The sequence below is a fragment of the Stenella coeruleoalba genome (genome assembly GCF_951394435.1).
Source record: "Stenella coeruleoalba genome assembly, chromosome: 10".
NCBI classification, from domain to species: domain Eukaryota; kingdom Metazoa; phylum Chordata; class Mammalia; order Artiodactyla; family Delphinidae; genus Stenella; species Stenella coeruleoalba.
Window position 1 is genome coordinate 75,894,752 of NC_137156.1, and position 23,104 is coordinate 75,917,855.

The window sequence follows — 23,104 nt, forward strand, 5'->3', positions numbered from 1 at the left end:
GCAACCAGCTTCAGTAAATGTAACATTGGTACCATATTTTATCTAATCCACCATCTTCTTCCCCAGTTTTGTCTATTAACTAGTGATGTCCCTTATAGCATTCTCCCTGTCCATTGTAAGATCTACTATAGGCTCTCATTTAGGGCCCCTGTCTCTGTAGTCTCCTTTGATCTCAAACATTTCTTTGACTTTTTTTGTTTCACAATATATCCCCACTTGTACCTTCAACATACTTTTTTTTTTTTTCTAATAGAACTATTCCTTACTGGGGTTTCTCTGATGTGTCCTGGAGATTGGATTCGGGTTACATATTCCTGGCCCCAAAACTGTACTGGCCACATTGTGCCCTTCTCAGGGCATCACATCAGGAGGGACACGATGATTGCCCTTCACTGGTGATCTTTCAGTTCTCATCACCGGTCAAGATGTTGTCAGCTTTCTCCACTGCAGAGTTCGCGGAGAGTCGCCACAGTTTCCTGCTTCAACAGTGCTTGGACGGAACCCGACGCTCGTCCGCCGCTCCGGCCGGCCGCCCAGCACCAGCCCTCGCCACCACCTCACGGCGCCCTCCGACCGCCCCAAGGTCCCCGCTGCCGCCTCTCCTCGGCCGCCCGCCATGACGACCGCGTCCCACTCGCAGGGGCGCCAGCACTACCACCAGCACTCGGAGGCCGCCGTCAACCACCAGATCAACCTGGAGCTATATGCCTCCTACGTCTACCTGTCCGTGTTGTATTATTTTGACAGCAGTGATGTGGCTTTGAAGAACTCTGCCAAATACTTTCTTCATCAATCTCGTGAGGAGAGGGAACATGCTGAGAAACTGATGAATCAGCTGCATAACCAACAGGGTGGCCGAATCTTCCTTCAGGATATCAAGAAACCAGACCATGATGACTGGGAGAATGGGCTGAATGCAATGGAATGTGCGCTACGCTTGGAAAAAAGTGTGAATCAGTCACTACTGGAACTGCACAAACTGGTCACTGACAAAAATGACCCCAATTTGTGTGACTTCATTGAGACCCATGACCTGAATGAGCAGGTGAAATCCATCAAAGAACTGGGTGACCACATAACCAACTTGCCCAAGATGGGGGCCCCCGAATCTGGCATGACAGAGTATCTCTTTGACAAGCACACCCTGGAATACAGAGATAATGAGAGCTAAGCCTTAGGCTGGCTTCCTGTAGCCACAGGGGTGACTTCCCTGCATCAAGGCAGTGCATGCGTGTTTGGGTTACCTTTACCTTTTCCGTAAGTTGTACCAAAACATCTACGAGTTCTTTCCTTAGCACCATTCCTTCAAATAAAGTAATTTGGTACCTCCCCCCCAGCAAAAAAAATATTCTGATTGTGTATTAGACAGGACGAGGATTTCGTTCACTATGTTCACACTGACAAACTATACACATTTTTAAAAGCTTAAAAGTGTGTTTTGTTTGTTTTAAATAATGACACATGTTTAGGACCAGCATGTAATTGTTCACTTTGCACCGTCTACCACTCTGGGCTGTGAGCTTTTATTATGCAAAAGCTGTGGTCTGTGAGCCATTGTTTGTCTGCGCTCCTTCCGCCCTCTCAATAAAACAACACATACAATAACCAATAAACACGCTGCTTTTAAAATGCGGTCCAGAAGTGGATTTTCACATTTTGAAGCGCATCACAGGCTGTCCAAGCTAAGAGACATTTGAAATCAATTGATACAACATACACGCTTTTACAGTTGAGAAAATCAAGGCCTAGGGAGGAAAAAGTGCACGATGTCATGTAAAACAACAGTTCTTTACGAATGATTATAAAATCAATTTAAGGGGCCATGGCTGGCATATTTTAAGTTGAAATAAAAAATGTCTGAGTGCTCAGCATACAGCAAGGGTAAATACTGTTTCGTGCAACTTTTGTTTTAACTACATGTGTTTATGAGCACGTATGCTCCTCTTTGTTGGGTAATGATATTCAATCTATTTCTTACTGAAGGTCCTGGTTAAAAACCTTTAAAAAAAAAAAACCAAAAAAACTCCACGAGGACCTAGGTCTTCCAACTTAAGAACCAGTGATCACTCTACTAGAAAAGTTCTTCTTTAACTTTAGTGTGAAAATAAATAAAGGTTGAAATGCAGTTTCTATTTCAAAAGGTCTGGGTTGGGATCTGAGAATCCGTATTTTGCATAGGCCTGTGGGTGAGAATAAGCCACTGGTGTTGCCTTGTGGACACCTTTGAGAAGCATGGTGGAAACGCTATATCCCAGGAGGCACCTAGTTTACTGTGAAGGATATCTACATGACGTACGTATCAAATATATAAATTTAAATATGAATAACTAATTCTTGGAAATGTTTAGATTAAAACAAAACCCAAAAAACCTTCTACAGAGAATCAGCGCAACTCGCAGCCCAGAAAATGCGCTTACTGTGATAGTCCTAAGAATGTAGGGACTTCTAGTATTCATGATACGCCACACATGAAAACCAACGCACCAAGAATCCCGAGGGCTGGGATTAGTTCCCCCAAATTACAGATGAGCAAACACATTCAGACATCTTATTTTGTCCAAGGTCATACTGCTTGAGAACAGAAGGGAATGGATTAGAACCTAGCCAATTCCTAAGGTCATGCTTCTGCTATACTCACAGCCCCACACGTGGATATTATTTGTACACATAAACATGCTTTAGACGTGACACATATACAGATATGCACGTTAGCATTTCTCTAAGCAGTCTACAGTTTTCAAGAGTCAGAGATCAGTGAGAGGAAACGAATGTGTTCATCAAACTCTAGAATTGTGTGCCTTCTGATGTAGCTCAGGCAACACCATTAATATTGTCAAAATTAAAGGGGTCTCTTCAAAACAGTCCCGTTCGGCTGGGGGGAGGGAGTCAGAAGACTGGGGGGGAAAGAGTGAGCAGCAAATGACAAGCACTACAAACAAGATTCCATCATCTATAACTTAGATTTCATGCAGTATATTTAGCGCAAACCCTGGCACTTTATACAAATAGCTTGTCACGTAAAGTGCAAACAACTCTCTTTTGACAAAGTGATACGGCTTTGGAGCTGGGTTAACTGCTTTACATACTGCAAAGCTCTTTAAGTGACAAATGAAAGCAGAGTCTTGAAATTACAATGCTATGGAATTACCGCACAAATTCTTTCTGGTTTGATGGGGGTTGTGGGGAGGGAGCAAAAGGATAGCATTCTGCAATTAATTAAAAAGAAAATCTGAGAGGATATGAAGTCAGAGGTTTCTAATCTTGACTCTGTAAAATGGACTTTGAAGATACTGGCACAAAATTGAGATATGGTCCCAAGAACTTCAAATGAGATGTACAATGTTGTTTAAAGATCTGGCTGAAGTGCTTCTTTTGACCTAAAATATGCCCAGCACGGGTGCAGTAATTATCTCTGCTAGAGATGTTTGGTGTGCTGGCATTGAAACCTTTCGATATGTTTGATAATGTAGCTTTTTGTGTACACACACTGCTTGCCCAAGCTGTCTACATCAGTGGCATGTTCAAATGAAGCCAAATAATTTAAAAGGCTCTGCTTTCACGCTGGCTTTATTTAGCTTGAATAAACATTGCCAGTCCATCTCATATAAAACCTCACTTCATAAATGCAGCTGCCCTGTGCTCATCTCTTAATAAGGATTTGTACAAAGAGACCGGTTGGGCAACATAGCTCTGATAGATGATTAATAAGAAATATAGGATTTCTTTCTTAAAAATCATACTATGACCATAAGAGGGAAAATTCATTATCCATAAATCAAAAGGAGCAAAGGATTTCAGTTGTATCAGAAGCCTTATCTGACTTCAATCTGACAGTTAACTTTAGGCCGTAAATGATTAAATAAAAGTCTAAGTTCACCCAAGCCTGGCAAAAATAAAACTCAAAGCCCAGAAACTTCAAATAACATAAGAAAGTCACAGAATTTTCAACCTCAAAAAGAAATGGAGAGGAGATGTATGATAGGATGGAAACTGTGATTTCAGATGGAGGGTCTCTTTTGCTGTTTGTGTTTTTCAGAACTGGATTTAAATTTTGCAATACCTTCCAACAGAAAATAAAGTTTTGAGAGTAATGTGACCGATTTTAACTTTTTAAAGAAAACTTTTAAATTGAGATATTGCGTCTATAAAATGTGGCCGCAAAATCTTTAACATCCCTTCCAGTGACAGGTAGGGGGTCTATCTCCTTGAGTCTGGTGGGCTCGGTGAGTACTCTGACCAAGAGAATTCAGCCAAACTTACTCTGCCCAGGTCTTAAGAAACTGTTGTGTCTCCACTTACTCTCTTAAAACACCAGCTCTTAAAGTCATGAACTGTTCTAAGGTAAGAAGTCTGACCATCTTGAGGTCAACATGTCCCGAGAAAGCCCACTTAGATAGCCCCAGGGGGTGGGGCGGGGAGAGAGAAGGCGCAGGGGCGAACCTAACTGACTTTCTGCCATTGGAGTCGCCCCAGTCGAGGTGCCAGACTTTACTGGATGAGATAATCCAATCATCCTTGCACTGCCCTTTGCGAATCCCTGACCCACACCACTGTGAGATATAATACCAACAAACTGTTTTCAGCTGTTACGTTTTTCAATGGTTTATTACACAGCAATAGGTATCCAGAACATATAGTAAGGTGGGATAATCTTAAGTGTGCCACTCTGCATTTTTGCATATGTATACACACAGGTAACCAGGACCCAGACAGTGAAACACTGTTTCCATTACTCCAGAAGACTCCCTCTGCCCCTTCCCAGACAGTGCCCTCAATAAACTACCTCCCACCTACACACACACACACACACACACACACACACACACACGTAAGCGCTATTCTAACTTCTATCACCATTGGTCAGTTCTGTCAGTTCTTGAATTTTCCAATACAGTACATCATACAGTAGGTACTCTTCAGTAGCCAGCTTCTTTCATTCAACTGTCTCTGAGATTCATTAATGTTGCTGCATGGGACAGTAGGTGGTATGCTTTCAACTGCTGTGAAGTATTCCATTTTACAAGTCTACTACATTTATCCATTTGGTGACTGAAGGACATCTGGGCTGCTTCTAGTTTGGGCTTTTCTAAAGAAAGCTGTTATGAACATTCTTCTCCAGTCTTTTGGTGGGTAAATGCATTCATTTTGGGGGTATAAACCTAGGAGTAGGGTTTCTGAACTTTGGGGTAGGGTGTATGTTGACAAAGGATGAGTTCAGATTCTGACTACTTAGGGATCTGCTCATCAGCGTTGTGTTGTAGTTTCTTCTGTCCCTGTACCTAGCAAATATTGAGAAATAATCATGCCAAGCCTTAAATTAAGCTATTTATGATTTGTCCTTCCATATTTGACCTCTCCTGACTAACTGCATAGTAGTATTGTTCTCAACAATGTCTACTGTCATGAAGATGACACTGTTCTTGGAAAAATCCTATCAGGCAAAGTCAACCTCTAAAATGGCATTGTAATAAATATGCAGAAATGTCACTTTTTGCATTAGCCCAAAGGTTTTGTATAGCTTAAGGATATGTGCAGTAAGCTAACTATAAAAATAGAAACTTGACAGTGGGTATGTACGTGTGTGTCAAAATAATATTACTCTTCCTGGGAGTATGGAAGAAAAAATGACACAATACCCACCCACATGATTTTTATAGATCTGCCTCTTTGCCAGATGTCACCTTTTATAAGCTGCTTTATAAAAACATGACAGTGTAAGTGCAATAGTGTGTTTACTGCTTGATAAACTTTAGTAATAAACTTAGGATTGGCTGGAAATTAAAGCCTTAGGGAACCCGTTCATTAAGCATTTAGGACAAGTGAATAAACAAAAAATGCAAACTGTTAAGTGCTCAATGTATGCAGATCAAGGTACTGGCAGCAAGCACTATTTCTCAGTAGGTATGTCTTACAGAAATATCTGCCAGTTTCCGTGCCACTGAGCTAAACACATTACAGCCAAACCTAAAGGATGCCACTCGCAGCGCTACCAATTGGAGTGAAATCCAGAACCTTAACAAACGCTATAGGCTCACTAGAAACACATTAAGCCTTTTCCTAAAGTGTTCTGTAACTCCGCACAGCATATCTTACGTATGGCAAACGGCGTTTCCAACAACTATTTTTCTGAAAAGACTTCAGGAATTTCTTAAATAGCACACACTCACTATTTTCTTTATTGGTGGGGTATATATAGCAGTGTTTCTTGAAGAATACCCTGAGGATTGTTGAATTATCTATAGTGACTGGTAAAAATAGAGATTCCAGAGTCCACTCTTAACTGATTGAAACAAAATCTCTGAGGTAAGAGGCCCAAGAAACAATGTTTCATTAAGTGACTCCAAATGATTCTTATTCACAATAAAATTTGTAAACCACAGCCGTACAGGAGTCTTAAAATAAATTTTCAGGGCAAAGTATACGTTTCCAGTAATGTGTCAATTTTAAGTGAATAATATATATTCTTAAAACCTTAAGGTTCAATTTTTTATTCAACTTTATATTTTAAAAGAATCAAACAACTTGTATCTATTTAAATTACTTTCTTCCTTATAGGTATGTACGAGGATCAATCAAACAAAGTCTAGTTAAGGACTTTTGAAAATCAATCCCTGTAACAAATACATACATCACTAAACTTTTCTGAGGATTCTACTTACTCTGGGACTGACATTTGTAATCTTTGATAAACATGAAATGCAGCAACTCTCAAAATGAAACCATCCCTTTATCAGAGGGTCTGTTAGAATTCCTCTGTTTCTCATTTAGATTGTTCTGTTGCTTACTCTTCACAATGAAATCCAACCATACCCAAATTTCATGGATGCTGCAATAGTTAACTACCACAAAGTGACCGACATGCAGTTTGCGTGGGATGGAACCTCATAAAAACGCTAATAAAAATATTAAAATAATGATATTATCTTTCTGTTAACAAATCACTACACCAAGGAGACAGCTAATATGTAGGAGAAACTGTCAAAACTCCATAGGTGCTACAGAACATTAGTACTGGGAATTACTAATCCAAGATTCCATATTGGCCACCTAAAAAAGCTCAACACATCCTGACACAATGCAGCGACGAAGCAGTATAGGATTTTCTGGACATGAGACATACTGAAAATCCTATCACATCACAATAAGAAGCAAAGAGTGCCTGCCTCTTTCCTTGGAAGTTAAAAGGAAGATTTTCTTCTCTGAAAAGAACAGCACTGAATCGAGAGTGAAATAGAAATCAGAAAAATAAACTATGGGGAAAGTTGGAGAGAAAGGTATGGGATTAGTAGAGGGAGATGTTCCTTCATAAAAAGAACCTAGTTGTTTAAAAAGAGAGAAAGAGAAAGAAAGAAAAAAAGCCTTCAGGAAGCAGTGAAATATATCAAGTAAATTCCACCCAAGTCCCAAGTCTCTATCCTTTGGACCTTGTCACAACACATACACCTCATCAGAAGGGTCAAAACCACAATTACTGGCATCCTGAACATGTGATGTGATGGAGGGAGCATCACATTCCTCGTCAGCAGAACTATACTCCTGTTGGACTACAGTACTCATTACCTGACATTTTATGAGTTTACGTACCTCTGTATTAAGTTCCTATTAGTGCTGTAACAAGTTAACTATAAACTTCGTGGCTTAGAAAGACACAGATTTATTCTCTTACAGTTTTGGAGGCCAGAAGTCTGAAGTCAGTTTCACAGGGCTGAAGGCAAGATGTTGACTGGGCTGCTTCCTTCTGGTGGCTTGAAGGGGAGAATCCATTTCCATGCCTTTTTCAGTTTCTAGTGGCGGCCTGTATTCCTTGGTTTGTGACCCCTTCTGCAATCTTCAAAGAGCATCACTGCAATCTCTGCCTCTGTTGTCATATTTCCTTTTTTCTAATGCTGACTCTCTTGCCTCCCTCTTACAAAGACCCTTTAATTATGCTGGGCCTACCCAGATAATTTGGGATATCTCACCTCAAGAGTCTTTTTTTGTTGTGTTTTGGGGTTTTTTCGTTTGTTTTCTTTCTTTCTTTTTTTTTTTTTTTTTTTTTGCAGTACACGGGCCTCTCACTGTTGTGGCCTCTCCCGTTGCGGGGCACAGGCTCCAGACGCACAGGCTCAGCGGCCATGGCTCATGGGCCCAGCCGCTCTGTGGCATGTGGGATCCTCCCAGACCGGGGCATGAACCCGTGTCCCCTGCATCGGCAGGCGGACTCTCAACCACTGCGCCACCAGAGAAGCCCCTGTTTTATTTTTTAATAGATCTTTATTGGAGTATAATTGCTTCATAGTACTGTGTCAGTTGCTGTTGTACAACAAAGCAAATCAGCCATATGCATACACATGTCCCCAAATCCCTTCCCTCTTGAGCCTCCCTCCCATACTCCCTATCCCACCCCTCTAGGTCATCGCAAAGCACTGAGCCGACCTCCCTGTGTATGCTGCTGCTTCCCACCAGCCAACCATTTTACATTCGGTAGTGTATATATGTCGATGCTACTCTCACTTTGCCCCAGCTTTGCCCTCCCACCCCATGTCCTCAAGTCCATTTTCTCTGTCTACCTCTTTACTCCTGCCCTGCAACTAGGTTCATCAGTACCATTTTTTTCCTTTTTAGATTCCATATATATGCGTTAGCATACGGTATTTGCTTTTCTTTTTCTGACTTACTTCACTCTGTATGACAGACTCTAGGTTCACCCACCTCACTACAAATAACTCAATTTCGTTTCTTTTTATGGCTGAGTAATATTCCATTGCATATATGTGCCACAACTTCCTTATCCATTCATCTGTCGATGGACGTTTAGGTTGGTTCCATGTCCTACTGTAAATAGTGCTTCAGTGAACATTGTGGTACATGTCACTTTTTGAATTATGGTTTTCTCAGGGTATATGCCCAGTAGTGGGATTGCTTGGTCATATGATAGTTCTATTTTTAGTTTTTTAAGGGACTTCCACACTGTTTTCCACAGTGGTTGTATCAATTACATTCCGACCAACAGTGCAGGAGGATTTCCTTTTCACCACACCCTTTCCAGCATTTATTGTTTCTAGATTTTTTGATAATGGCCATTCTGACTGGTGTGAGGTGATACCTCATTGTAGTTTTGATTTGCATTTCTCTAATGATTAGCGATGTTGAGCAGCTTTTCATGTGCCTCTTAGCCATCTGCATGTCTTCCTTGGTGAGATGTCTATTTAGGTCTTCAGCCCATTTTCTAACTGGATTGTTTGTTTTTGTGAAATTGAGCTCCATGAGCTGTTTGCGTATTTTGGAGATTAATCCACTGTCTGTTGTTTCATTTGCAAATATTTTCTCGCATTCTGAGGGTTGTCTTTTTGTCTTGTTTATGGTTTCCTTTGCTGTACAAAAGCTTTTAAGTTTAATTAAGTCCCATTTGTTTATTTTTGTTTTTATTTCCATTACTCTAGGAGGTGGGTCAAAAAAGATGTTGCTGTGGTTTATGTCAAAGAGTGTTTTTCCTATGTTTTCCTCTAAGAGTGTTATAGTGTTTGGTTAAGTGTTTAACCCATTTTGAGTGTACTTTTGTGTATGGTGTTAGGAAGTGTTCTAATTTCATTCTTTTAAATGTAGCTGTTCAGTTTTCCCAGCTCCACTTATTGAAGAGGCTGTCTTTTCTCCATTGTATATTCTTGCCTCCTTTGTCGTAAATTAGGTGCCCATAGGTGCGTGGGTTTATCTCTGGGCATTCTATCTTGTACCACTGATTTAAATTTCTGGTTTTGTGTCAATACCATACTGTCTTGATTACTGTAGCTTTGTGGTATAGTTTGAAGTCAGGGAGCCTGATTCCTCCAACTCCATTTTACTTTCTCAAGATCGCTTTAGCTACTCAGGGTCTTTGTGTTTCCATACGAATTGTAAAATTTTTTGTTCTAATTCTGTGAAAAATGCCATTGGTAGTTTGATAGGGATTGCACTGAATCTGTAGATTGCTTTGGGTAGTATAGTCGTTTTCACAATACTGATTCTTCCAATCCAAGAACATGGTATATTTATCCATCTGTTCATGTCATCTTTGGTTTCTTTCATCAGTGTTTTATATTTACTGAGTACAAGTCTTTCACCTCCTTAGGCAGGTTTATTCCTAGGTATTTTATTCTTTTTGTTGCAATGGTAAATGGGAGGGTTTCCTTAATTTCTCTTTCTGATTTTTTGTTGTTGGTGTATAGGAATGCAAGATTTCTGTGCATTAATTTTGTATTCTGCAACCTTACCAAATTCATTGATTAGTTCTAGTAGTTTTCTGGTGGCATCTTCAGGATTTTCTGTGTATAGTATCATGTCATCGGCAAACAGTGACAGTTTTACTTCTTCTTTTCCAATTCGTATTCCTTTTATTTCTTCTTCTTCTCTGATTGCTGTGGCTAGGACTTCCAAAACTATGTTGAATAAGAGTGGCAAGAGTGGACATACTTGTCTTGTTCCTGATTTTAGTGTAAATGCTTTCAGTTTTTCACCATTGAGAATGATCTTGGCTGTGGGTTTATCATATGTGGCCTTTATTATGTTGAGGTAGGTTCCCTCTATGCTCACTTTCTGGAGAGTTTTTATCATAAATGGTGTTGAATTCTGTCAAAAGCTTTTTCTGCATCTATTCAGATGATCACATGGTTTTCATTCCTTAATTTGTTAATGTGCCATATCACATTGATTGATTTGCGTATATTGAAAAATCCTTGCATCCCTGGGATAAATCCCACTTGATCATGGTCTATGATCTTTTAATGTGCTGTTGGATTCTGTTTGCTAGTATTTTGTTGAGGATTTTTGCATCTATGTTCATCAGTGATATTGGCCTGTAGTTTTCTTTCTTTGTGACATCGTTGTCTGGTTTTGGTATCAGGGTGACGGTGGCCTCATAGAATGAGTGTGGGAGTGTTACTCCCTCTGCAATTTTTTGGAAGAGTTTGAGAAGGATCGGTGTTAGCTCTTCTCTAAGTGTTTGATAGAATTCGCCTGTGAAGCCACCTGTTCCTGGACTTTTGTTTGTTGGAAGATTTTTAAATTACGGTTTCTATTTCATTGCTTGTGACAAGTCTGTTTATGTTTTCTAATTCTTCCTGGTTCAGTCTTGGAAAATTGTACCAAGAATTTGTCCATTTCTTCATGGTTGTCCATTTTATCAGCATATAGTTGTTTGTAGTAGTCTAATTCTTTGTATTTCTTCAGTGTCAGTTGTGATTTCTCCTTTTTCATTTCTAATTTTATTGATTTGCGTCCTTCTCCCTTTTTTGCTTGAGTCTGGCTAAGGGTTTATCAATTTTGTTTATCTTCTCAAAGAACAAGTTTTAGTTTTATTGATCTTTGCTATTGTTTTCTTGGTTTCTATTTCATTTATTTCTGCTCTGATCTTTATGATTTCTTTCCTTCTACTGACTTTGGGTTTTCTTTGTTCTTCCTCTAGTTATTTTAAGGGTAGGGTTAGATTGTTTATTTGAGGTTTTTCTTGTTTCATTAGATCAGATAGTATTGCTGTAAACTTCCCTCTTAGAACTGCTTTTGCTGCATCCCATAGGTTTTGGGTCTTCGTGTTTTCATTGTTACTTGTTTCTAAGTATTTTTTAAAATTTCTTCTTTGATTTCTCCAGTGATCTCTTGATTATTTGGTAGCACACTGCTTAGTCTCCGTGTATTTGTGGTTTTTTTTTTTACAGTTTTTTTCCTGTAATTGATTTCCAGTCTCATAGCATTGTGGTCAGAAAAGATGCTTGATATGATTTCAATTTTCTTAAATTTTCCAAGGCTTGATTTGTGACCCAAGATGTGATGTATCCTGGATAAAGTTCCATGTGCACTTGAGAAGAAAGTATATTCTGCCACTTTTGGGTGGAATGTTCTATAAATATCAATTAGATCTATCTGGTCTATTGTGTCATTTAAAGCTTGTGTTTCCTTCTTTATTTTCTGTTTGGATGATATTTCCGTTGGTTTAAGTGGGGTGTTAATGTCCCCTACTATTATGGTGTTACTGTCGATTTCCCCTTTCATGGTTGTTAGCATTTGCCTTATGTATTGAGGTGCTCCTATGTTGGGTGCATAAACATTTATAATTGTTATATCTTCTTCTTGGATTGATCCTTTGATCATTATGTAGTGTCCCTCCTTATCTCTTGTAACAGTCTTTATTTTAAAGTCTATTTTATCTGATACAAGTATTGCTACTCTAGCTTTCTTTTGATTTCCATTTGCATGTAATATCTTTTTCCATCCCTTCACTTTCAGTCTGTATGTGTCCCTAGGTCTGAAGTGGGTCTCTGGTAGACAGCATATCTATGGGTCTTGTTTTTGTATCCATTCAACCAGTCTTTGTCTTCTGGTTGGGGCATTTAATCCATTTACATTCAAGGTTATTATTGATATGTACGTTCCTATTACCATTTTCTTAACTGTTTTGGGTTTGTTTTTGTGGGTCTTTTTCTTCTCTTGTGTTTCCCACTTAGAGAAGTTTCTTTAGCATTTTTTGTAAAGCTGGTTTGGTGGTGCTGAATTCTCGTAGCTTTTGCTTGTCTGAAAAGCTTTTGACTTCTCCATCCAACCTGAATGAGATCCTTGCTGGGCAGAGTAATCTTGGTTGTAGGTTTTTCTCTTTCATCAGTTTAAGTATATCCTGCCACTCCCTTCTGGCCTGCAGAGTTTCCACTGAAAAATCAGCTGATAACCTCATGGGGATTCCTTTGTATGTTATTTTTTTTTTGCCCTTGCTGCTTTTAATATTTTTTCTTTGAATTTAATTTTTGTTAGCTTGATTAATATGTGTCTTGGTGTGTTTTCTCTAGGGTTTATCCTGTATGGGACTCTCTGTGCTTCCTGGACTTGGGTGACTATTTCCTTTCCCATGTTAGGGAAGTTTCCAACCATAATTTCTTCAAATATTTTCTCAGACTTTTTTTTTTTTTCTCTTCCTCTTCTGGGACCCCTATAATTCGAATGTTGGTGTGGTTAGTGTTGTCCCAGAGGTCTCTGAGACTGTCTTCAATTCTTTTCATTCTTTTTTCTTTATTCTGCTCCTCGGCAGTTATTTCTACCATTTTGTCTTCCAGCTCACTTATTCGTTCTTCTGGCTCAGTTATTCTGTTATTGATTCCTTCAATAAATAGCAATCAATTTTTTTTTTATTTTTTATTTCAGTTATTGTGTTGTTCAACTCTGTTTGTTCTTTAGTTCTTCTAGATCTTAGTTAAACATTTCTTGTATTTTCTCAATCCGTGCGTCCATTCTGTTTCCGAGATTCTGGATCATCTTTACTATCATTACTCTGAATTCTTTTTCAGGTAGATTACCTACTTCCTCTTCATTTATTTGGTCTGGTAGGTTTTTACCTTGCTCCTTCATCTGTGACGTAATTCTTTTGCTGTCTCTTTTTCTTTTCTTTTTTTTTTTTTTTTAATTAGTGGGAGTTCCTGTTTTACTGTTTGTTTGGCCTGAGGCTTCCAACACTGGTGTTTGTAGGCTATTGGGTAGAGCTGGGTCTTGGTGCTGAGATGAGGAACTCTGTGAGACCTCACTCTGATGAATATTCCCTGGGTTCTTACATTCTCTGTTAGTCCAGTGGTTCGGACTCAGAACTCCCACCGCAGGAGCTCCAGCCCAACCCCAGACTCATGAACCGAGATCCCACAAGCCGTCGGTTCACTTCGGGGTTCCTCCCATCTCCTTGGGTGTCAGAGTTCCCCACCACCGGCTGGCAGGCGCCCTAGTTGTGGGGAGGCGCTAACTCCATGTCTTCCCACACCACCATCCTGACTCCACCTGTCATCTCCAGATTCTTAATCACATCTGCAAAGACCCTTCTGCCACAGAAGGCAACATTGACAGGCTCCAGGAACTAAGAATGTGAGCCTATTTGCAGGTCATTATTCAACCTCCATAATCTCTGAATTTTCCTTTTAAAACTTATTCATTTACTCATTCATCTACCCACCCACTGACCCCCCCTTCACTCCACAGGAGTTGGTTGGTCAGGCCATACAGTATGGCCAAGCAAACCGTATGCAATGAATTTTCAAAAGATGTGCTGACAAATTGATCAATATGTAAAATTGATTTTTACTGCAAATGAGTATATGTTCTGACAGGATGATGTTTCTCAGAAACAAACAAACAAACAAACATTGAGCAGAATAGGTGATAGAGTACTGTATAGATTAGGATAATTAGCTGCCAGTAAAAGGGCAGAGACAGTGCTTAATGTTAAAGGCACGCTAGAGAAATGTACCAGATTTTCTGGAATGTACAGACCGTGTTTACAGGAAGATAAAGGAATTTCCCTTATGAGCACGTTAAAGACCACGTCAAGGACAGAAAATGGCCCAACTCAAACTGCAGCAGGTCCACAGTGAGACCAAATGAATAAAGTATCAATAATAACTGTGGAAGCTTCCAGAGATGATGTGGCAAGCTGTTCCTCTCCAGTGGTGATTTTACTGTAATTATCGTAATATGTTTTGGGTTGCTGACTTTCTGCCTTTTCACACCAGTATGGATCCCTGGTCCTGGGGATGGAGGCATCTTTCCATAATCTTTTGGGTGGAGGCTGGGGAGGGGGGAAAATGCCTATGTATCACAGGATTCTTTTAGGAAGAAAAAGAGGGAAACTCAGTTAATCCACTAAGAGGGGGCACCAGAGCATCTCTGCACAAAAACACAGTCACTTGGGGCTCTTGGTACCTTGGTTTAAAGTGCTCCACAGGATGGCAGCTTATGCCTGAATTTCTCCCACACAAGGTCCCTCTCAAGTGAATTTCCATAGGTACAACCCAGTCCCTATTTCAAGTAAAACCATTTAAAGTAAACTTTTCAAATTCAGTGAAAATCATCCAGCCATTCTCACACTTTCATGAAAACAATGACAATGTGAAGCTTCCCCTTTATTTTTAGTTTGTTTATCCTGTGTAAAGTTCTAGAAGCAAGCACACTCACTAAAGGAAAAGAAGAGCCGGAGTGGGGGGGGGGGCACGGGGAGACAGTGGCAATATTACTGTGAGTGAGTAGTGTGAAGAAGAAAATATTTTCAGGACCAAACCTCAAAATAAAATTTGAGTGCCCCAAGTAAACACAAATGAAGCAACAACAAGTGACAAAAATGGCTAACTGGAGATAAATTTTTTCTACATTTCTAATCACATCACAAATAGTCTCCAATAAAGAAGCATTTTAACAGGTGCACACTAAAAAAAATGCTTTTTACTTTGATTTAAATTCAAGTGTTATGCCTTGTCCAACAACTGTAATGGGAGAAAGACTGTATATCCTGAATGCTACATTTGAACTAGGTGGCAATTCTCTTCCTGGTATCAATTTCAGACATTCATATAAATCTTAAAAAAAATGATAAAGTTACTGACCTAAAAGCATCCAATAAGTAAACATACACATTTCTATAAAATGTGTGCTATAAATCAAAAATTACAAGTAACACAGAAGAAAAGATGGATATTTATAATTAGTGAGATATAAATTTGAAATAGGGGAACTTATTAATATTTCAATCTTTCTGATAATTCTTTCAAACGACCTAATGTATTTATACCAGCAAATATTGCCTCAAGGAGTCAAATGAACTCTAAATCATAATGATCACCCATTTAACTAATTTATTAAATCAAACATGTTCAATTATACACTAAATCTAATGATACGACCAGAATGAAGGCAGGGCTACAAATTTCAGTGAGAATTAAGAATATTATTAAAGGTCTTTTAACTTGTTATCTACTTGATCAGGGATACCCAAAACATGCTTGGCCCTCTTAGTTCTCTAGGATCAGGGTTTCCCCAACCAAAGATAATAGTTACCATAGCATTTGCTACACGGAACCCACCTTTCAAAGAATAGACAGCCAATATCTCATCTAATTCTTCAAGCAACTTGAGAAAGAGAGGTGTCCCTGTCCACACTTTCGATATGAGGAACCAAGCATTGAGAGATTTAATAACTTGCTCAAGATTACAAAACTAGTGGTTGACAGAAGAACCCCAAAGCCTATAGAGAAATTTCTGAAATCCAAGGACTTCCTATATATAAAAGGTACCCATCCAGGCTTCTCAACATAGATTCCATATCAGAATTTCCCATGGAAGTTTTTCGAAAAATACTTGTCCAGGCACACTTGTCCATACACATCTCCAAGTCATCATGATGTCTACTGTACGTGCAGAAGTTCTAGTCTCTGTATTTCAAGAGATCCTGGGGGTACATTAGGACTGAAACTCCTGTTTTTTAGTAACAGTAGATCACAATGGTATCATAACTACCTGAAATAGATGGCAAGCCTACAATGTTAAGGTGCTTTCACATATGTGACCACATGTGACATAACATTAACTTGGCAAGGGTGACAGGGAGAGACACTGGTTGTTATACCCAATTAAGGTTTGAGCCAACTGACACAAAGGAAGCATTGAGGCAGGAGATAGATGGGCTCCAGGTTAGACATTTACAGCCAGACTCCTGTTTATACTTCCAGATAAAAATAACAACAGAGTAAATAACTGGACTTTGCCTCTGGTGGACTAGTTAAGATAACAGTAATGGCAGGGGCAGAGAGGAGCTGAGCCCCGCCCAGATAAGAGATAAAGGGAATCACATAAGTGATTCAAACTATCACTCTCTCTCTGAGCCCGCCCATGAGTGTCTATTCACACATACTCTTTTTCCTCCTAACAAACACTTTACTTGTTTCACTACTTTCCATCTTTTTGTGAAAATTCATTTCCACAAAGCCAACGAGTCAGGGCCTTGTCACTGGCCTTGTGGTCTAGCGGCTAGGATTCAGCGCTCTCACTGCCGCGGCCTGACTTCAATCTCCGGTTGGGGAACGAAATCCTGCTTCAAGCCGCTACAGGTTGAGGCCACCCAAAATCAGCACCAACTTCCTGACCTTGGAGGCAACTCAAACATTCTACAACCCAGTCTTTCTGTTTCATTAACAAGAAGTCTAAGGTCCACAGAGGTGCCCTGACTTTCTCAAGATCACTCACTAGAAAACAAGGGTGCTAAAATTCCTAAAATTCCGTATGCAATGCATTACTTCCAGTACCCTGGGCCTGCCCCCAGCCTTCTTACTTGAAGCACCATTTTCCCATTATTTTCACTCTGCCAGTCACACAGATAATAAACAGAGAATGAGACTTTTGGAGCTGAAAGATTCCTACTGGGCAATTTTGAGTACTTCCTGAGGGCCATACACTTTCATATGTTGTCTTGTTAGACCACAGTGATCCAGTGTCCCCAAAGCTGCAGAAAATGTGACTTGCTCCAGGTCACACTGCAGGACTAAAGCAAGGCCAGGACCCTGGGGGGTCTCCAGACTTCACACCAGGAGGCTGAGTGCACCAGGAGCAGTTCTCCAACCACAGTCACCTTCATGGTTTTGGTCACATCTTACGCCCCCTGTACTATCACTTGGTGTTTATTTTCTTTACATCTGCTCAGTTTGTCTTTAAATTACTTTGAAATATTCTATCTCTACTAGCAAACCAGTATCACCTACCACAGATAGAGAGCTAACCTTGTTAACCTTGAAACAAAAGAGATGCTAAACTCTTGCTAGAAGGGATCCCTGCCTGAGGCTCTGAGTTTTCCCTTTTCGTGAATACAGGCATCAGTGAAGTGCATGTGATGATCATGAGCCTTCTAGATATTCATGAATTCACCCCAAAGGTCATATAAAAGTGACCAGATTATTTCCACAGGGTTAATATGTCCCTCTAATTCTCATTCTTAGTACTCAAAGAACATGTCAGCACTTTATACGCAGAGAGTAAAATACCAACCTGGAGTTTTTTCATATTATTCATATACGTATTTTTATACATGATTAAAGGAAGAAAAACATGATGGAAATTTAGAAATATGAAGGCATGATACATATTTTATAATTACATTTTACTGTATTCTGTTAAGTGACCAGAGGGTTTTTGAAGACACAGATGCTTCCAAATTAAATTATTATTATTAAACCCCTTAAGCCTCATATTAACTTTAGACTGTCACTAGAAACTTTTGATAAATTAAATAATATGCAGTATATAAGCATCAGACATAGTTTAATATATTTAAAATAGATTCTTAGTTTAATATATTTAAAATAGATTCTTACACATCTGTAAGCGCAAACTAAGACTTGAAATGTTTTAAATACATTTTTCCTTTAGTGAAAACGTTTTGTTTTGATTTGTTTTTCAGAAATCTAATTAATGAAAGCTACAGAGCAATAATCTAGCACAGAGAAATGCCTTGAGAGTTGGGATTTTTTAACGCTTACCACTAAATTCATTCTGTTGCTAAAAATGATTTTTTTACTTTGAATCTAATAGGATTTGGTGAATAAAATAATAATGTGAATATGTAGCTAAATTTCCAATAGTAGAAGAAATTTCACATGTAATAAACCAAACCAAAAGGGAATTAATAATACAGAGTCAAACTACAATGTCCACTTCAGAATGAAATTGAATCAGTGTTCCTTGCCCTGCAAGGAGGGTATTTGTTGAAGCAAAGGGGACCAAGAAGATTAGCTTTACAGGATAATCATGTTATGTTACACTTTAATTGAATGTACTTACATTTTGAACTATACAATTGTTTTTGTAATGTTTCCAAATGTGTATAATCATCAGCCATGTAATGGTAGGTTTCTACTTAAGTTTTGCAATCAAAGGAGAACAGGAATCAAATACATCTAGTGTGGGCACTTCACATCACTTAAAGCAAAACAGATAAGCATTTGACCATCAGCTAGCAGGAAATTTACCAATGTACTAAATTTTACACGCATCCCCCTGCCCGATCATACAGTAAATGGTAATTACTTTATACTGAAAAGATGCACAGGGACTTCCCTGGTGGTCCAGTGGGTACAACTCCATACTCCCAATGCAGGGGGCCTGGGTTCAATCCCTGGTCAGGGAACTAGATCCCACGTGCATGCCACAACTAAGAAGCCCGCATGCCGCAACTAAGACCCAGTGCAGCCAAAATAAAGAAAGAAAGATTTAAAAAAAGAAAGAAAGAAAGAAAGATGCACAGTCTCCCTCACCAGAATTCTCTCCCTTTGCCAAGAGCTACCAGCAGTAGTAACCATCAGCTAAGGGATGGGGCTGGAGTAAAACATATTCCTTCGCTGTGACCATATCTCCCCTCCGTTGAAGAAAAGACATGTAAAAATGCTTTCTAGAGGAAGCATTTTCTGAGGCTAAAGCAATACCTCCATTTTTTCCACCGCCTTTCTATTAGTGGACCCCGATAACTGAAAAATCACACTCTACTTTCCGGATTTAAAATTGATAGAACCCGGCAATGTTAATTATGTGAGAGGAGACAAGAAGTGGAAAATGCCGGAAGCAAATGTGGAAAATGAGGCTCAAGCTCTGCTCACTGAGTCTTCCCAGCCACTTCATGTACATTACACTCACTTCAGATATACTGCAGAATTCTTCCAAAGATTAGAGACAAGAATATGGATTTTTAAACACACCCAGGTTTGAGATCCACTACTATGTCCTGACTGAATAACCTGTCGCTACTGTATTAGCTTCCCAGAGGAAACAATCCACCTCAGATGGTCCAAAAGCAGAGGCTCTATTGAAGTTTTCTTAACAGAGGAGCAAGTAGGGAAAGGAACCAGCAAGGGACACGGAGGCACTCAGAGTAGCAACAGCAGGAAGCCAGGGCGTCCCTGCTCCCCAGAAGGCAAGGGGAGGCAATGGTTATACCACAGCCCAGGGAGGCTGGGCTGGATGTGGGCGACCAGGAAGGGTAGCCATGGTCAACTGCAGTGTTCAGTCAGGAGAGAAGCAGGGGAGACAATCCCAACTGCTTTCTGCTTCAGTCCTCCAACTTCTTGCCTAACCATCACATTAGTCAATCCCAGATCCAAGGGAGACTGGGCAGTGTAGTACACAGGACAGAAAGGGGTAGAGACTGGACAGAGAATAAGGCAGAAGGGACAGAGGCAGAGATGTGGGTGAAAGTGGCAGAGTAAGCAACACACTGAACAATGACAATCAAAACAAAATCATCCTGGCTGAGTACAGACATGAATCTCTGAAATTCCATACACTCTTACACGGAAGATTACAAAAAAGACCAATGATCAGGATGTTCCCCATGGGTGCACAGTGACCTATTCCAAGCCAAAACTCTGTCCTGATTTATGCTGTGGTCTTTTCAAGAGGGAGCTTCCCCACCCAGGTCCCAGTCTTCAAATATTGGAACCAACAGTCCCCCTGGAGTCAGCAGTAAATGAAAATGGTGCCTTTAATTTCAAATTATTAAGTAACACATTGATGAATAACCATGGCATGATTGGTTAATTCAGGACCTCAGTGCACAATGGAAGAATCCATCTATTCATTACCTGCTCAAGTAATTCTTTCATCCCAGCAACTTTAAAAACAACCAAGGAAAATTACTGTTCCTTAGTGAAGCCTAGTGAATTTCATATGCATTTAATTAGGTAACTTACAGCTCAAGGAGGAGAACCATGGCAAACAGTTGTTCTTTTCGAATTAGAAGAATAGACTATTCCATGGGCAATATTGATGTTTCTCGTACCTACTTACACAGGAGTTTTCCTACTTTTTTTTTTTTTTTTTAGTTTAGCTAACTGTTTTAACATTTAATGAAGCTTTTGTGACCACTGTTCTCTGGCTGAAAAAAACAGCCACGAGCAGCCTCCCTATGGGCAAAATATACCTTATTCCTCACCAGCGGCCATTGGCGATCCACACCACCACCAGAGGATTTTAACAGAAACATCTTACGCGCAAACAGAAAAACAAACCGAGAATATGGATCACCAGGCAATGCCTCTACTGATCATAAAGGTGCTTTACCTTAACCTACAGTAATGATCCTAGCCCAGCGGCTCAGAGCAGGCACTTCACTTCTTTTACACCGAGGAACACCCTGAAGTGGGATAAATGAGTTAGACTTGGGGAGGAGGTTTAGTGGGGAACTAGCCACAGAAAGTACAGAATCTTGAGACTGTACAGCTATTCCGTTTGCATTTCTACCTGTCTTCAAGGGAACGTCCAGGCAAAGAAGGGTAGTGGGAACCAAGCTGGCTGCCCTGTTTGGGATTCCCTCTATCTTAGTTGTATCCCCTCCTCTGATGCCCCCGGTCGCTTCACACACAGATGAAGAAACTCAGAGGATGACACACATTTTGTAGCTACTAGTGAAGTATATATATATATGTGTGTGTGTGTGTGTTAACGTTTCTATAGATCTTTAAAATTTTTTGTGCCATATACGGCAAGTAAACATTCCTACTGTAGACAAGGACCAGAAGGCAAAGACAAAACCATTTTATTTGGTATGATCAAGATTAAAAATTCACTGCCTTGGAATTTCAGATAATTTATAGTTGACTGTGGTAAGCTACATAATGGATCTGATGAGCTCATCAATATATTTGGCAAACATGGCTGTGCAATGTGGCGATAACGTATTTCCAATCTCTAGGTCTTGATAATTCACTCTGTGTTTCACAAACAATCGGGCTCCTAGGTTTCCAAGGGATTCTAAGCACATCGCTCAGACTGACAGAGCAAGTATTCCAGACAATTGGTTCCCTGAGGGTCAAGACAGTGATGCTCGATCAGGATTCAAACGGGTCATAAACCCTTCATGGATCTCTCTCAAGTGGGTGGTGATGTCTCCCTAGGGCTGCTCATCATTTGCTGCTACAGTCAAGCACTTGTCATTATAGACAAACACCCCGTCAGTCTTAGGTACTCATCCAATCAAGTCTTACTGCAACCAGGGAAGAGAACCAGCAGTACAAAGAAGTCCAAAGAGAAAAATTAGGCATGCGTGTCTATTGAGGCATGACCGCTCACTGCTATGCACTTCATTTCTCTATCTGCGCTTTCAGCATTACCACAAAATTCAGCACCTGTTTACCTATTCTGACTGCAGACATCTAAATCATTCTAGGACCATATATATCAAAAGCCCTAAAACACCAAACCCATTTCTAGGAATTTATCCTAAGGAAGTAACTGGACAAGTGCCTAAAAGATGTATGTACAAGGTTGTTTGCTGTTGTGTTCTTTACAGAAGCAAAAGACTGGAAACACATCAATCTCAGTTTCGTTGTCCCCTGAGCTGGACTACAAAATCTTATTTACACCTGTCACAATTACATCTTGCCACCTAATGCCAGGAGCAGACTATAGACGGCTTTCAGCTAAAGGAACATCACAGTCCTGAGGGCTTTGGAAAACAGAAAGCCAACGTTGTATGTATTTTAAAGCAGAAGCCCCAGTCCTCCGTCTTGCTCACATCTCTTAGTTCCCTGAAAGGTGGCCAGACCTAATTTTTATTGTACAAACAGAACGTCAACCACTCCTTATTAAAAGTTCTTCCAAGTCTTTCTGTCGCACCAGGCCCCTCTGCATGCCTGGGCATGGGTTTGAAGACCCTGCATGATCTAAGTCTTTCTTACTTCCCAGCCCACCTACCCTACTGCCGCTCCTGTCCTCTCCCACTCTGTGCTCCAGCCACACTGGATTTCACCAAGCACTCATACCTTTAGGCCTTTGCACATGCTGTTCATTCATTCGGCCTGGAATGCCCTTCCTTAACTTCCTCAGCCCAGCTACTGCGACCTGCCCTGTCATTCTCAGAGGCCTGTCCTCACTCCTCTCCCACTCTTTCCATGGGTGCGCCCGGTGTCCTCCCCCCATGCATGTGTTTCCACGCTCGTTGGTACCTTACACATGATATTGTAACTGTCTTCTTATCTGTCTTCCCCGTGGCACTCTTAAGCACCTTGGAGGCAGAGAATTTGGCTTGCTCATGTTTCAGAAGACAAAAAATAAATTTGGGGGCCATCTCCAACCTCTACTCCCGCATCTGGCCTGGGTTGCTGGTCCTCAGTGGTTTCTTTCTCACTCCCGATTCCTCAATGTAGAAACAGACTCCATTGACTCAGGAAGCCACTCTCAGAGTTGCTGCTCCTGCCTTTCCCACATTTTTAAGGTGCAATAGTCCTGAATGCACAGGCCCCTCCTCACCAGCTCTATTATGTACACAAAATGAGGGGTGGGTCGAACAGAGGAGACGCAAAGTAAGACAAGT

The 23,104-nt window shown here is 40.2% G+C and overlaps 2 protein-coding genes across 29 annotated transcripts in view; one reads left to right on the plus strand and one right to left on the minus strand.

Annotated features, from left to right (window-relative positions):
- Nucleotides 1–23,104, minus strand: part of FHIT (fragile histidine triad diadenosine triphosphatase) — a 1,435,777-nt gene that overhangs the window by 557,990 nt on the left and 854,683 nt on the right. The window lies entirely within an intron of this gene.
- On the plus strand, nt 499–1,960 carry LOC307192837 (ferritin heavy chain-like). Its single transcript, XM_079934174.1, has one exon. It carries the CDS (start codon nt 617–619, stop codon nt 1,169–1,171), a length of 555 nt encoding a protein of 184 aa, XP_079790300.1. The 5' UTR covers nt 499–616; the 3' UTR covers nt 1,172–1,960.

Bases quoted from the DNA above. Each gene is read 5' to 3' on its own strand.
- LOC307192837 (XM_079934174.1), top strand. From the start codon at position 617: ATGACGACCGCGTCCCACTCGCAGGGGCGCCAGCACTACCACCAGCAC.